Raw genomic sequence first — 14,779 nt, 5'->3', positions numbered from 1 at the left:
TTTGCTAGCAGCTATCCCTTAAGATGAAGTTCTAGCAAATTGATGATATTTTCTCCTGAAAATCTCTCTATTGGGGCGTTAAACTTGCACCTGAGAGCTGTACAAACTATTTGATCTACAATGGAATCAAATTTTGACAATCTAGTATTGTATCAAATCAAAATGTTACTGTGGTATTATGAGGAAAGGTGGAAAGAAAGCTGATAATAATAATAATAAACATAACTGGGCCTACTACTACAAAGTAAGAAATCAGAATAACAAAGGCTTGGCGTAGCCTTAACGCTTAACCAGAGACCGACTAAAGTGAATCTATATATATATATGTTTCACGATCACGCAGACCCGCTCGAGAGATAAATTAGACTAAAGGAGGAGACGAAGATTTGTAACACTCAGGGCAAAAAGAAAGAGAGAGAGAGATGCAGATCTTCGTGAAAACCCTCACCGGAAAAACGATAACCCTAGAGGTTGAGAGCAGCGACACCATCGACAATGTCAAAGCCAAAATCCAGGTTTCAATTTAGGGTTTCTTAGTTCGTTTTCAATTACGAAGCTCTTGCTTTCTTGAATCGATCTGAGTTATTCGATTTGAATTGCTTGAGAACTAAACCACTAAAGATCAACAGTATTCATCTTAGATTTTGCGTGGAAGATTAGTACTGTGTATTGAAGCTAACCTCTGCATATGATAACTTTGAGACAGGACAAAGAAGGTATACCACCAGACCAACAAAGGCTCATCTTTGCCGGTAAGCAGCTTGAAGACGGCCGTACCCTAGCCGATTACAACATCCAGAAAGAGTCTACTCTTCATCTCGTCTTGAGGCTCCGTGGTGGTACCATGATCAAGGTCAAGACCCTCACTGGCAAAGAGATCGAGATTGATATCGAACCAACAGATACTATTGATCGTATCAAGGAACGTGTTGAAGAGAAGGAAGGCATCCCTCCCGTCCAACAAAGGTATATAAAATTCACTTGTTTTCTTTATAGCATATGTTATTTGTTGGATTCTAACGCTTTGAAGTGTTTGTTTGCAGGCTTATCTATGCGGGAAAACAGCTTGCTGATGACAAGACGGCCAAAGATTACAACATAGAGGGTGGCTCTGTTCTTCATTTGGTTCTTGCTCTTAGGGGTGGTGGTTGTGTTCTTGCTCTCTGATTGTGTTTGAAATCAAAACATATCTCTCTTTTTTTCTATCTATTTTACTCCTATGGTGGTGGAAATTGGAATATTATCATGTTTTCTCTGATTCTGTTTGGACTTCATATGAATACTCATTTGGATAATGATGATATTGGCATGTTGGTTATATTGTCTTCTGGATAATGCATCTTCATAGAATAAATAACACATCTATTATCTGTGAAATAATTTATGGACTATACAAAACAAAAGAAAATTCGCATGAAATATATTTTTAACTTTGGACTATCACATACGAAAAGCATCAGCTTCTCGTAGTTTTCTCTCGGGCTGGGAAAAAAACTTGAATGTTAAGAACCAAACCCGATCCGAAAATCCAAGAAATAGTACCGAATCGAAATTGATTAAATATTTGAGTTCAAAAAATTAGTATTTGGAAAACCGAATCTGATTTAAATATAACCGTATGTATCCAAAATTGATTTATATATCTAAATATATTAATTATTTTTAGATTTAATGTATATTAAAAAAACATCTAAAATATATAAGATACTTTTAAATTGTCCGAACTATTTTAAAATATATACAAATAGTCAAAATTAAATATCTAAATAGTTAAAATATACTCAAAACACCAAAATATTTTATATATCTATTGATTCTCTATTCAAATATTCAAACCAAACCAAATAAATTTTGTTTCTAGATTTTGAGAGTATATAATGAATTTTAAAATTTTAAAATTAATTTAAATGAGTTATCTGAATCCGAACCGAATCCACAAAGATCCGAAGCGAACCCGAACCAAATTTTAAAAATATCCGAATGGAGCTGAAATCCGTAACTCCGAAAATCCAAAATTCAAATATACCCGAACCAAATTCGGATTGATACCTGAATGTCCAGGCTATTTCTCTATAATAAGTAGCGATAAAGACGACCTGAAACACAGTCGTTAATAAGTAGATATACGGGGGTAGGTGCTCATACAAGCAAAGAAGACTGTGATCCACATAGATGTAGGTGATCATACAAACAAAGAAGACTTTGATCCATATAGGGATGGGAATTGGACGGCGGGTGAGACTGGTGCTCATAAGTTTAGAAGACTTGGCTTATCGCGTATGACTGTAAAATATGATCACTAAACTTTTTTGGGAAATTGCCACAAATACCACATTCATAATACCACTTTTCATGTTTATACTAACCACTTTTACCCTCACTTTTAATGAAGGGTAAAATACAATTATACCCTTAGGGTTAACTAATCTAGACTTAGGGTTTAGAGTTGAGGGGTGGGGTAGGGTTTTTGGAATGTGAAATTTATGATTCTAATAAATATATAAATACTTAAAAAATATAAAAAAAATTAAAAAAAATAGTTTCAAACATAATTTTCGTTTTTCAAAAGAAATTTGAAAAAATTAAAAAAAAAATTCGAAAAAAAATTTGAAAAAAAAGTTTTATAAAAAAATTCGAATTTGAAAAAGTATATTTCGAAAAATAAAAAAAATAAATTTTTTTTTTTTATTTTTATTTTTTTTTATTTTTTTTTTTATTTTTTTTTAAATAATACTTATTATATATATAAATAACAAAGACATAAGAGTCTTTTGTCACTTAATGAAGAAGATATTTTTGAAAATGTCTCATTAGTGATGGTAAAAATGAAAAGTGGTAGCATGAAAGTGGTAAACATGTAATTTCCCCAACTTTTTTTTGATTAATAGGTATCTCAGTTCTATGGGAAGATCTAGATTACTCTTCAAAAAAAAATGCAATCTACAGATAAACTTTTGTGCAGGTATTCAAATGAACCGAAAGCGAAGACCTATATCCGTGTGGATGTTTAAGAACAATTTGACTTAAGTCTACGCAGTAGATAGATCTAAATTTGTCAATCGGGATCGCTTGACGGACCCGGTTCAAAACCCGCAAAGCCCGTCAATATTTAGACCCGTAAAATCATAGTATGACCAAAGTAAAAACAAACAATATTTAAATAATGAAATGCAAATGAGAATTAATTATTTAAGAACAAACTTGTGTTATGTTCCACACTTTCTATTTTCGACAAAATATGCTCTAAATTATTTTTGTTGAACCACTCTAGAATATCATCTAAAACCATGAGATTTAAGTTTTAAACTTTTCAGCTAATAAACTTCATCTAAACACTTTAAAATCACTTGAAAACTTTAAGGGAATGTATTCAATCTAAAGTTTGAGGTGATTGATCTTTTAATGAGGTTTCAGATGATTTTAATGAACTACAGTGTTTTAGGTGATTTTTGTTAAACCACTCTAGAATATAAACTAAAACCATGAGATTTATTTTTTTAATTTTTTTTTTAACTAAGAAAGTTCATCCAAACAGTTTAAAATCACTTAAAATTCCACAATTTAAAATATTTTCAATAACATTGGATTTTACTGTACATTAAAAACTCTGTAAATTAATAATGTTGGGACTATGATATTTTTTTAATTTATAGAGTTATTATTTTACAAAAAATTATTTTCTGGTTTTTTTAATTCTAGAATATAATTGATTTTATTGTATATACACTAATTAAAATTTTGAAATTGACTTTCACGTTATTTTCATTGTATTATCCGGTATATATAAAATATATTTTATAAAATTTAAATGTGGTTTAGATATAATTTTACTAAATATAAGCAAAAAATATTGAAATGTTAAGAAAATACAGAGATAATTATATTGTGAAATAAAGCAACTAATAAAATTTTTGGTTTGTACTTATATAAAATGTATATATACAAAAAATATTAATTTATGATTTCAATGGGACTATATATTTACATAATATTTTCTAAAATATTATTATCCTATTGTTTTATCGATTTGTGTCATATTTTGAACCGCCTAACTCGGGACCGAAGAAATTTATTAATTTATCGAGTATTAATTTATAAAATTTCTATTATGCTTTATAAAATATCAAATTCAATAACAGTGTATATTAAATTAGTTTTTAAAATTCATATATGAATAACAGTGAATTTATTATTTTAATATAAATCACCTCAAACTCTCATTTGAATACACCCCCAAAGATCCACAACTTCAAATATTTTAATAACAGTAGATTTCAAAATACTTTATGAAGTATCAAATTCAAAAACAATAAATTTTATATGAATTTTTTAAAATTCATACGTGAATAATAATATAATTTTAGATTTTTCATTTTAATACAGATCACCTAACTCTCAGTTAAATACAAGGTTATTAATTACTAACCTTGTAAATTATTTGATGTTGAATTTGGACTGGAATACACACATATCTTTTTTTTTGTAATTGTATATGTTATAGATCTGTAGCTGTAAAAAAATAAATAAATAAAAAGAAAAATATTTCTACAACTATATTTGTTTCCCTACATGTTAAAATTAAAGTTTTAGCAGATTTCTGTAGTTAAGCTTTTATTATTGTTTGAAAAATTAATATAAAACATAATTAATAATATAAAGGTTGTAAATAAAAATTAAGATGTAATATGAATGGTTTTGTTTGATTTCTGTTATGAAACTTATATTTTTCACTTCTTCATTGAAACTTAAACGTTTTTAAGATACATGGAAAAATAAACATAAAACATCAATTATAATGAAACAGAAATAGTAATAGTAACAGTAATAGTAATAAAGACCATAACAATTTCCATATAGTTGAAAAAAGAAAACTTCTGTATATTAGTAGACAGATATTAACTTCCATATACATTATTTAAGACCTTTAAATCTCCAGTACTAAATCCAACATAAAATGGAAAGTGGTAATTCATTTCCTGTAAATTAACACATCATTTAAGGAAAGAGATATAGAAAATATTTATAATTCAAGAACAAAATCCTAACGTTCCTAATTGTATATATTTCCATATACGTCACACCGAATTTTGATGTATAAAAGAACTAACGCAACTAAGAAAAACAAAATATCTAATTAATCACACAATTCTTCCTCCTCAACAACCCAAAACATTGATAACCTCTGTGAGTTTTGCAATGATGAGAGGTGCTGCTTCGACCGAAGTAGTAGCAGTCATGGTAATGATGGTAGCGGTATTGAACCAATTAGAGAGTGCTGCAGCTAATGATTCATTATCATCAAACAAAAGTTTTTGTAATATTTATAGAGGAAGTTGGGTCTACGACAATTCTTACCCTCTCTATGATTCCAAGTCTTGCCCTTTTATCGAGAGACAGTTTAACTGCAAGTCCAATGGTCGCCCCGACCAAGATTACCTCAAGTATCGTTGGCAACCATCCGGTTGCAATGTCATAAGGTTAATTATTAATTACTCTTCTTTTTTTTTTATACATTTAAGACATTATCGCTACATAAATCTGGTGAGAACGATTTGCGGAGTCATTAGCATTGTCACACATGCATGTGTCTCAGTGTATGCTAGAATGAAGCAGAATTAGTCATGTCTAATCAACCATAAGGGGACTAAATAAGGATTTTTTTTCTTTTATTATCGGTCCTAGAAATATTTTAAAGTTGAGAAAAATTATTATTTGACGTGCAGATTCAACGGCTTAGATTTTCTGGAAAGATTGAAAGGGAAGAAACTCATGTTCGTAGGCGACTCACTGAGTCTAAACCAATGGCAGTCTCTCACGTGTTTGCTCCACAACGCCTCACCAAAAGCTAAATTCACCATTACTCGTTCCCCTTCTGGCCTCTCCGTCTTCTCCTTCCCCGTAACGTTCTAACTCCATTATATATCTTTTTTTACTCACAAGGTATCAGTCCGGTTTAGATTAATTCTGGTTCGGTTTGTATAAATTGCATGCAATTGCAGGCTTATAATGCAACGATTATGTTCTCAAGAAACGCGTTTCTGGTGGATATAGTCGGAGCTCCACCAAAGCGAGTGATGAAGCTCGACTCGATCTCAACCGGTTCGCTGTGGAAAACCGCAGACGTTTTGGTCTTCGACTCTTGGCATTGGTGGCTTCACACCGGCAGAAAGCAACCGTAAATTTTCATTTCATAAACATTTTGTATATCTTCTAGGATCTAGAGATCATTAGTATATAACTAATGTAATTATTTGGGGGGTGCAGATGGGATGCAGTTGAGTATGGAAATGTAACGGTTAGAGACATGGACCGATTAGTGGCGTATGAGAAAGCCATTAGGACTTGGGGTATGTGGATTGACCAAAACATTGATCATTATAAAACTAAAGTGTTTTTCCAAGGTGTCTCTCCTGACCATGCCCGGTAAGTTCCTTCTTCATACATCTCCTTTTCTATTCCATATATACTGGAAATCATCAATGATAATGCTGACATCAACTATAAAGATTAAAGACTTGGATATAATCATATAAGATTAGAATTCTAGACTATGCTTTGCTTATAAAACAGTTATATAAATATACTTTTTAGGATGTTATATAACTATTTTGATAAAGGCTTTGAAATTATATTATTAACATGGCTGATATTACAGGTCAAAGGATTGGTCGAAGCAAGGTGGTAATGGCAGCTGCATTGGAGAAACAAAGCCGGTTATGGGATCAAACTATCCGGCAGGGCCACACCCAGCAGAAATGGTGGTGGAGAAAGTTATCAAGACCATGAAGCATCCGGCGCGGTTAATGGACGTGACATTAATGTCTCAGTTAAGGAAAGACGGTCATCCTTCGGTCTATGGATTCGGTGGTCACAAGAACCCGGATTGTAGCCACTGGTGTCTTGCTGGAGTTCCAGATAGCTGGAACCAGCTACTGTACTCTGAGTTATTTCATTCTTGATTCCTGATGGATATAGAGAGTCTCGAACATAGCTCAATTCATTATTGTACTTTGGTTATTTTGAATGAATTATGGCCCAAGTCATTTCGGCTTATGACATAGTTTTCCGTAGGTACATACAAGCAATCAACAAATAATTAGCAAGGTAACATCTTTAGACGCATTGTATTTTATCTCTTCAAATTTCCATATACATGAGAAATTCTATAAATTAATACTCAATATATTAATAAATAAAATAAATTAATATTTTTTCGGGAATTGAATCAATTCAAAATATAACACAATTTGACAAAAAAATAATAAGATAATAAATATTTAATTTTTCTTATAAGCCCATGATTCTAATAAAACATAAATTATTAATTACTAGTTTGTATGAAGTTTATATAATATAAATAAATATTATAGTATCTATATTTATTTACAGTGAAATCTATTTCTAATTTTTATTAACATTTTGATGCTATTTTGTCAGATAATATCTAAACCCCATCAAGATTATATATTGTATATTTCAATATAACCAATAATCTAAAATATAAATAAAATAAAAATGAGTTTATTAGCGAATACACAACATCATAAAATTTTGTTCTTTTGTTTGCATAAAATATACACTTAAATATATTAATTTTATCAATATTTTCTTCTTTTTAAATTAATTTTTTATAAATTTATAAATTAATAAATATTAGAATCTCAGAATTATTAATGAATAAAGTTCTCAAAAACTTCATCATATAATAAATATATTTTATTATGAACAAAAATATATATTTTATTAAAAATAAATTTAACACAATATTATACTCACTTACTAAATGATAAATTCCAAAAGAGTACATCTAATTTGTTTGCTAAATAGATAATTGCTTCTCCTTTTTATTTATTTTCTTTAATAGTTGAAAGATTTTGTGAGAACTCTTTGATAATGATGTTTTAGCTACACAATAAGGCACTGTTTGTTTCTGTATTTGATGCAGCATCTAGATGTATCTTGATATTGCATCCGGATGTTTTTTTTATAATTAGTATTTGTATTCAGATACAACATATGGATGTTAAGTTGTTCGTTTTTATCATTTTAACTAATAGTATTTGAATCAAGTAAAGTGGATGAGCTTCAAAAAAGGTTGGCTTCACTGCGAAAATTTTGAGAGTCAGCTATATATATGCATATAATTAAAGAATAAAAACAGTGACAAAAAAAAATTAAAAAATTAAAAAAAAAAAACGTTTCCATTTTCTATCTTTTTACAGTGTTTGACAGAGATTGTGGTAATCATGTCTTCTTTGAGACAACTAACTTATTACCTTCCCCTTCGCTAACTAATATGAAGATGTCGTCATGAACGTTGCCACTTCCCCAGATCATAATAATAGAGAACTTTAGTGTATCATTACGAAAGTAAAAAATAATTATTTGGAAGCTGTTTCCTGCTATCAAATTTCAAGAGAATTCTCAAAACCTAAGAGAATTATTACGAAAGTGTATCATTTTTTTTTTGTAACACTTGCTCATTAAATTAAAAATGAAAAGGCCTCAGGCCCAAAGTATTTTTAGCCCAAAGATGGGTCAGATACACGAGACGAAAATAGGGAGAGTTTTGCTAATCGATCCGCTTCCACATTCAGCGATCGAGAGAGATGAGAGAAAGATATCTCGACAAACGCAGATGAGATCCTTTGGATATCTTTGACAATACCAAAGATCTCTTTTACCTGCAAGTCGTTGTTGATGGCTCTGATGAGCTTTAGGTTGTTAGAGAAAGCTTTGAGCTTTTGATGCTCAAGTTCCACTGCAGAGAGGAGACCGGATCGGAGCGCAATTGCTTCCGCTACTAGTGGTGAGGTGATCGATTCAAGCGTAGCTGATCCACAAAAGTGTATCATTCTCAAAACAAATTCACGTTTTACTGATGTGCGACTAAAAATACTCGTTACGAGATTCTTGACTGCCTGATTTTCCATACCGAATACATCCATATATCAGTTACATATATATATATGAATTTTGGACTAAATGTAATAGTAGTCTTGGTGATTTTTATCTCATCTTTAACCCTAAAACTCCCATGGTGAACTTCAGTAATGCAAAGGAAAATAAAGGGTTTTTCTTTTTGTAAAAGGGCTTTCAGAAATAAAATGTCTAGCGGTTAGGACATTGGACTCTGAATCCAAAATAAAGGTTCGAGAGAAAGTTTCTTGCGATCCATTGTAGTTTTGGCTCGTCGGATATATTCAAGCATATCCTTTTCTAATCTTTGTCCAAAGAGGGAACAAAACATAGCCAATTAAGTTTCCCCATCTTGATTTTAAACCTTTCTCCATCATTTTTGCCAAATCCTGTGTTTATATTATTCGTTATAAAATTCTCTAACGTATATAATATTAGATTTTAACTCTTTACAAAAATTATGAAAAGTTCAGATGAGTTTTTATACCTCAATAATTCTGTTTGGACGTAGGTTGAAAAAAATAACGCCATGGAGACTTTTTTCTAGGACTTTTCTTAACTTAGAATTTTTTTCCATATCTGCTGGATTAGTGAAGTTAATTTGATGGTGTAAAATATTATCTCAAACGCGAAAACAATAGGGAAAAAATTATAGTGACTTACCGTATCTTTGATTCAAATATCGTGAAAGGCCAGCTTGCACAATTCCAAAAAGAACATCATTCACCGTCTAATTAAAAATGAGACAATCAAATCAATCCATGAAAAGATTATTTAAAATAAACTATTAAGCAACGTACCATATTCATCGCATTCTTCACCACTTTCACATCATCCAAACTAATAATTAGATGAATAAACTTATTAATGCTAACTGTAGCACCTGGTTTACCCTTAAGAGGTGTTGCTTCGTCTCCAGGAAAGCATACGATTACCATGGATTTAAAAATTTCAATGCAAGTGTGAAACATTAGTCTTACTATAAACCAAAACCAAGTAACCAATGACCAACAAGCATGTGTCGCATTACCAATGACCAACAAGCAAGTAAACAATAAATTTGATAATTTTTTTTAACTACTGATAAAAAAATTTAAAACACATAATTCTTGCAAAAAGAAAATTTTTCCTTCTCTTGCTTTCGTCGCGTAACACGATCGAAAGTAACAAGGAAAGCTCCATAGATGAAAACTACCCTTTCGTATGAAAAACAACAAGATGGTTCGAGGTGACTCTGATTGTTATAGTGACGTTTATGGTGGTTATCGTTGATGACGACAACAACTAATTCTCTGAAAAACCTTACATGGATCGTGAGAAGAACAATATTTTAGGAAATAAGATCTTGTAGAAGATGAAAGATGAGAGATGCAGCTGTTGCATTAGTCTCTCACGTTTAAGGAGATACATATTCACATATATATGTGCACACATTTAGGTTAGAAAAAATAGTGATTTGGTATTGATTTATAATATTAATTAAACCAAAATCGGTTAAGAGAAACCAGTCATTACATATTGGATGAAAGATGTAGATTTGGGTTAAGGTATACATATGTTCGAATGACTTCGGATAGTACTTGTTCATATTTCGGATATACCTAATCGGGTTCGGTATTCAAACTTTTTCAATACAAAACTCATTCGTGTATTTTGCTACTTCGGTCGGGTTTTTCGAGCCGGGTGCGGATTTGTGTTTGGGTATCGGATAAAATGTCCAGTCCTACTTTAGACCGCATAATAAGCATGAATTTAGAGCAAACAAGTGTTACAAACATTTCCTCCTAACAATTATGCTTTGATGAATGCATTTGTAAGGAGTTTTTGTTTAGTTTTCTACTGTTTGAGCTTTATTTTATAACGTTTATTTTTAATTCTTAACTTAAAATGAGAAATCGTAAGTCAAACTTGGTTTTAGTGTTTACGTATTAAAGAAAAAAATTTAAACAGCGGATCAGAAGATATGAGTAAGCTTCTGTATTTTTAGAAAAATTAGAATTTTATTTAACTTGAGCAAAACAAAATTGGGGTCATACCAGTTAGGAGAATAAATACAATGGGGGGGGGGGGGGGGGGGGGGGGGGGGGGGGGGGGGTTGGGGGGGCAGTATATGTGCAGCATTATTTGATAGTTGTCTATCAAAACTAAATAGGGAAAGTTGAAGCTGTATTTCGTAGTTCGTAAAGCCAAGATCATAACAAAAATTCAATTTATTTAATATCTTTTGGGATAATATTTTACACTTAACTCTCTCTTTTTCAAAAGCAAGGTTTTTGGACTATTTGATTTTTTAAGAACATGTTATTTAATTGAAATTTGTTGTAGTTATTTTAAAATGTGAATTATTTTTTCTAAAGTATGTGCTTTATTTTGATAAAACCAAATATTTTTATTTGATATATCATAATATAGTTAATAGTAATGTGTTAGAAATTAAATCTAAATTCAGGAAGCTTGAGTTCATAGCCGACTCTTTGTTCTATGTAATTCTAATAGTTTATATTGGGCCAAATTAATATTTAATTATAAAATTATAAGAAATTAAGGTCCAAACACATATTGATATAAGGTTTAGGTATGTCATTATGTCTTATTATATCCTCTATTGATATGCAAAATCCACCGTACCAACTCTTTTTAGCGGATAAGAGAAGATCTCAACCTTACTAGTTTTTCGTTCGTGTGATAAAAACACAACATAAACTGCTCTAAACTGTGTAGCAAGATCGGTAAATAAATCAAAACCCTTAACTTATATATTCGTTTTAATGGATACATATTTTTGCAGATTAAATCCATATGAACATTTTTTTATTCTATTGTCTATCAAAACTAAAATAGCGAAAGTTGAAGCTGTATTTCGTAGTTCGTAAAGCCAAGATCATAACAAAAATTCAATTTATTTAATATCTTTTGGGATAATATTTTACACTTAACTCTCTCTTTTTAAAAAGCAAGGTTTTTGGACTATTTGATTTTTTAAAAACATGTTATTTAATTGAAATTTGTTGTAGTTATTTTAAAATGTGAATTATTTTTTCTAAAGTATGTGCTTTATTTTGATAAAACCAAATATTTTTATTTGATATATCATAATATAGTTAATAGTGATGTGTTAGAAATTAAATCTAAATTCAGGAAGCTTGAGTTCATAGCCGACTCTTTGTTCTATGTAATTCTAATAGTTTATATTGGGCCAAATTAATATTTAATTATAAAATTATAAGAAATTAAGGTCCAAACACATATTGATATAAGGTTTAGGTATGTCATTATGTCTTATTATATCCTCTATTGATATGCAAAATCCGCCGCACCAACTCTTTTTAGCGGATAAGAGAAGATCTCAACCTTACTAGTTTTTCGTTCGTGTGATAAAAACACAACATAAACTCCTCTAAACTGTGTAGCAAGATCGGTAAATAAATCAAAACCCTTAACTTATATATTCGTTTTAATGGATACATATTTTTGCAGATTAAATCCATATGAACATTTTTTTATTCTATTGTCAATTGTTTTATATCAGTTTAAAGAAAATATCAAGTAAAGATTGCATGTTTAGGTTCAGTAAATGGTTTATAAACATGTATGAATTTCAACAATATGTCTCTCTCTTTTTTATTTTCCATTATCTCACTTTGCAAGTAATTCATATCATTTAAAGTTATATATCTTATTTTTTGTACAGGTTCTTTTGCCAATTAGTTTTTTGGTTTACAAATATCCACACTATTTGGTACCTTTTTCAGCATATGTGCAGCATTATTTGATAGTCCTCTAACAAAACTAAAATAGCGAAAGTTGAAGCTGTATTTCGTAGTTCGTAAAGCCAAGATCATAACAAAAAATCAATTCATTTAATATCTTTTGGGATAATATCTTACACTTTACTCTCTTTTTTTTCAAAAGCAATGTTTTTGGACTATTTTATTTATTAAGAACATGTTATTTAATTGAAATTGTTGTAGATATTTAAAATGTGAATTATTTTTTCTAAAGTATGTGCTTTATTTTGATAAAACCAAATATTTTTATTTGATATATCATAATATAGTTATTAATGTGTTAGAAATTAAATCTAAATTCAGGAAGCTTGAGCTCATAGCCGACTATTTGTTCTATGTAATTCTAATGGGTTTATATTGGGCCAAATTAATATTTAATTATAAAATTATAGAAAATTAAGGTCCAAACACATATTGATATAGGGTTTAGGTGTGTCATTATGTCTTATAATATCATCTATTGATATGCAAAATCCGCCGCACCAACTCTTTTTAGCGGACAAGAGAAGATCTCAACCTTACTAGTTTTTCGTTCGTGTGATAGAACCACATCGTAAACTGCTCTCAACTGTGTAGCAAGATCGGTAAGTAAATCAAAACCCTTAACTTATATATTTGTTTTAATGGATACGTATTTTTTGCAGATTAAATCCGTATGAACATTTTTTTATTCTATTGTCAGTTGTTTTATATCAGTTTAAATATCAATTAAAGATTGCATGTTTAGGTTTAGTAAATGGCTTATAAACATGTATGAATTTCAACAATATGTCTCTCTTTTTTATTTTCCATTATCTCACTTTGCAAGTAATTCATATCATTTAAAGTTATATATCTTATTTTTTGTACAGGTTATTTTGCCAATTAGTTTTTTGGTTTACAAATATCTTGTTTGTTTATCAGATTCTAAGATCTCGGTTCGTCTATCTTAACAAATTCTATGGTGTTTTACAATTGGGAACATATAAATCGGTCACTATTTATGTTTATTAATGATTCTTTGCAGCATATGTGCAGTATTATTTGATAGTCGTCTAACAAAACTAAAAATAGCGAAAGTTGAAGCTGTATTTCGTAGTTCGTATAGCCAAGATAAAAACAAAAATTCAATTCATTTAATATCTTTTGAGATATTATCTTGCACTTTACTCTTTCTTTTCCAAAAGAAATGTTTTTGGACTATTTGATTTTTTAAGAACATGTTATTTAATTAAAATTGTTGTCATTATTTTAATATTTGAATTATTTTTTCTAAAGTATGTGATTTATTTTGATAAAACCAAATATTTGTATTTGATATATCATAATATAGTTAATAGTAATGCATTAGAAATTAAATCTAAACTCGGAAAGCTTGAGTTCATAGCCGACTCTTTGTTCTATGTAATTCTAATGGGTTTATATTGGGCCAAATTAATATTTAATTATAAAATTATAGAAAATTAAGGTCCAAACACATATTGATGTAGGGTTTAGGTATGTCATTGTGTCTTATAAATATCATCTATTGATATGTAAAATCCGCCGCACCAACTCTTTTTAGCGGATAAGAAAAGATCTCAACCTTACTAGTTTTTCGTTCGTGTGATAGAAACAAAACGTAAATTGCTCTCAATTGTGTAGCAATATCGGTAAGTAAATCAAAACCTTTGACTTATATATGTTTTAATGGATAAATATTTTTTGCAGATTAAATCCGTATGAACAGTTTTTTTATATTTTAATGTCAATTGTTTTATATCAGTTTAAAGTAAAAATCCATTAAAGATTGCATGTTTAGGTTTAGTAAGTGGCTTATAAACATGTATGAATTTCAACAATATATATGTATCTCTCTTTTTTTCGTTATCTCACTTTGCAAGTTATACATATCATTTAAAGTTATATATCTTATTTTTTGTACAGGTTTTTTTGCCAATTAGTTTTTTGGTTTACAAATATCTTGTTTGTTTATCAGATTCTAAGATCTCGGTTAGTCTATCTTAATAAATTCTATGGTGTTTTACAATTGGGAACATATAAATCGGTCACTATTTATGTTTATTAATGATTCTTTGTTGCTGCTAGATAGC

At 29.7% G+C, this 14,779-nt stretch overlaps 3 protein-coding genes across 3 annotated transcripts; 2 read left to right on the top strand and 1 right to left on the bottom strand.

The window, feature by feature from the left end:
* The first annotated feature begins 261 nt into the window (after nucleotides 1-261).
* LOC125602553 (ubiquitin-NEDD8-like protein RUB2) lies at nucleotides 262-1,318 on the top strand. The gene is made up of 3 exons (XM_048774135.1): nucleotides 262-515; nucleotides 707-966; nucleotides 1,044-1,318. Exons 1-3 carry the CDS (start codon nucleotides 423-425, stop codon nucleotides 1,165-1,167), a joined length of 477 nt encoding a protein of 158 aa, XP_048630092.1. The 5' UTR covers nucleotides 262-422; the 3' UTR covers nucleotides 1,168-1,318.
* Nucleotides 1,319-4,758: 3,440 nt separating this feature from the next.
* Nucleotides 4,759-8,083, top strand: LOC125602556 (protein trichome birefringence-like 43). The gene is made up of 5 exons (XM_048774138.1): nucleotides 4,759-5,477; nucleotides 5,724-5,898; nucleotides 6,000-6,175; nucleotides 6,265-6,423; nucleotides 6,656-8,083. Exons 1-5 carry the CDS (start codon nucleotides 5,197-5,199, stop codon nucleotides 6,957-6,959), a joined length of 1,095 nt encoding a protein of 364 aa, XP_048630095.1. The 5' UTR covers nucleotides 4,759-5,196; the 3' UTR covers nucleotides 6,960-8,083.
* Nucleotides 8,084-8,522: 439 nt separating this feature from the next.
* On the bottom strand, nucleotides 8,523-9,857 carry LOC125602555. The gene is made up of 3 exons (XM_048774137.1): nucleotides 9,720-9,857; nucleotides 9,583-9,649; nucleotides 8,523-8,833 (listed from the first exon to the last, which is right to left on the bottom strand). Exons 1-3 carry the CDS (start codon nucleotides 9,855-9,857, stop codon nucleotides 8,523-8,525), a joined length of 516 nt encoding a protein of 171 aa, XP_048630094.1.
* Between the last annotated feature and the right edge of the window lie 4,922 nt (nucleotides 9,858-14,779).

This window comes from Brassica napus, unplaced genomic scaffold (genome assembly GCF_020379485.1).
Source record: "Brassica napus cultivar Da-Ae unplaced genomic scaffold, Da-Ae ScsIHWf_2894;HRSCAF=3678, whole genome shotgun sequence".
NCBI lineage: Eukaryota > Viridiplantae > Streptophyta > Magnoliopsida > Brassicales > Brassicaceae > Brassica > Brassica napus.
The sequence above is the reverse complement of the archived record's forward strand: the minus strand, read 5'-3'. Positions and strand labels throughout refer to the sequence as shown.

Bases quoted from the DNA above. Each gene is read 5' to 3' on its own strand.
- LOC125602553 (XM_048774135.1), top strand. From the start codon at position 423: ATGCAGATCTTCGTGAAAACCCTCACCGGAAAAACGATAACCCTAGAG. The intron at 516-706 runs GTTTCAATTTAG...ACTTTGAGACAG, and splicing joins ATGTCAAAGCCAAAATCCAG to GACAAAGAAGGTATACCACC. The intron at 967-1,043 runs GTATATAAAATT...GTTTGTTTGCAG, and splicing joins ATCCCTCCCGTCCAACAAAG to GCTTATCTATGCGGGAAAAC.
- LOC125602556 (XM_048774138.1), top strand. From the start codon at position 5,197: ATGATGAGAGGTGCTGCTTCGACCGAAGTAGTAGCAGTCATGGTAATG. The intron at 5,478-5,723 runs GTTAATTATTAA...TTTGACGTGCAG, and splicing joins TCCGGTTGCAATGTCATAAG to ATTCAACGGCTTAGATTTTC. The intron at 6,176-6,264 runs GTAAATTTTCAT...TGGGGGGTGCAG, and splicing joins CACACCGGCAGAAAGCAACC to ATGGGATGCAGTTGAGTATG.
- LOC125602555 (XM_048774137.1), bottom strand. From the start codon at position 9,857: ATGGTAATCGTATGCTTTCCTGGAGACGAAGCAACACCTCTTAAGGGT. The intron at 9,650-9,719 runs GTACGTTGCTTA...ATTTTTAATTAG, and splicing joins TGAAGAATGCGATGAATATG to ACGGTGAATGATGTTCTTTT. The intron at 8,834-9,582 runs GTAAGTCACTAT...TTTGTGGATCAG, and splicing joins ATATTTGAATCAAAGATACG to CTACGCTTGAATCGATCACC.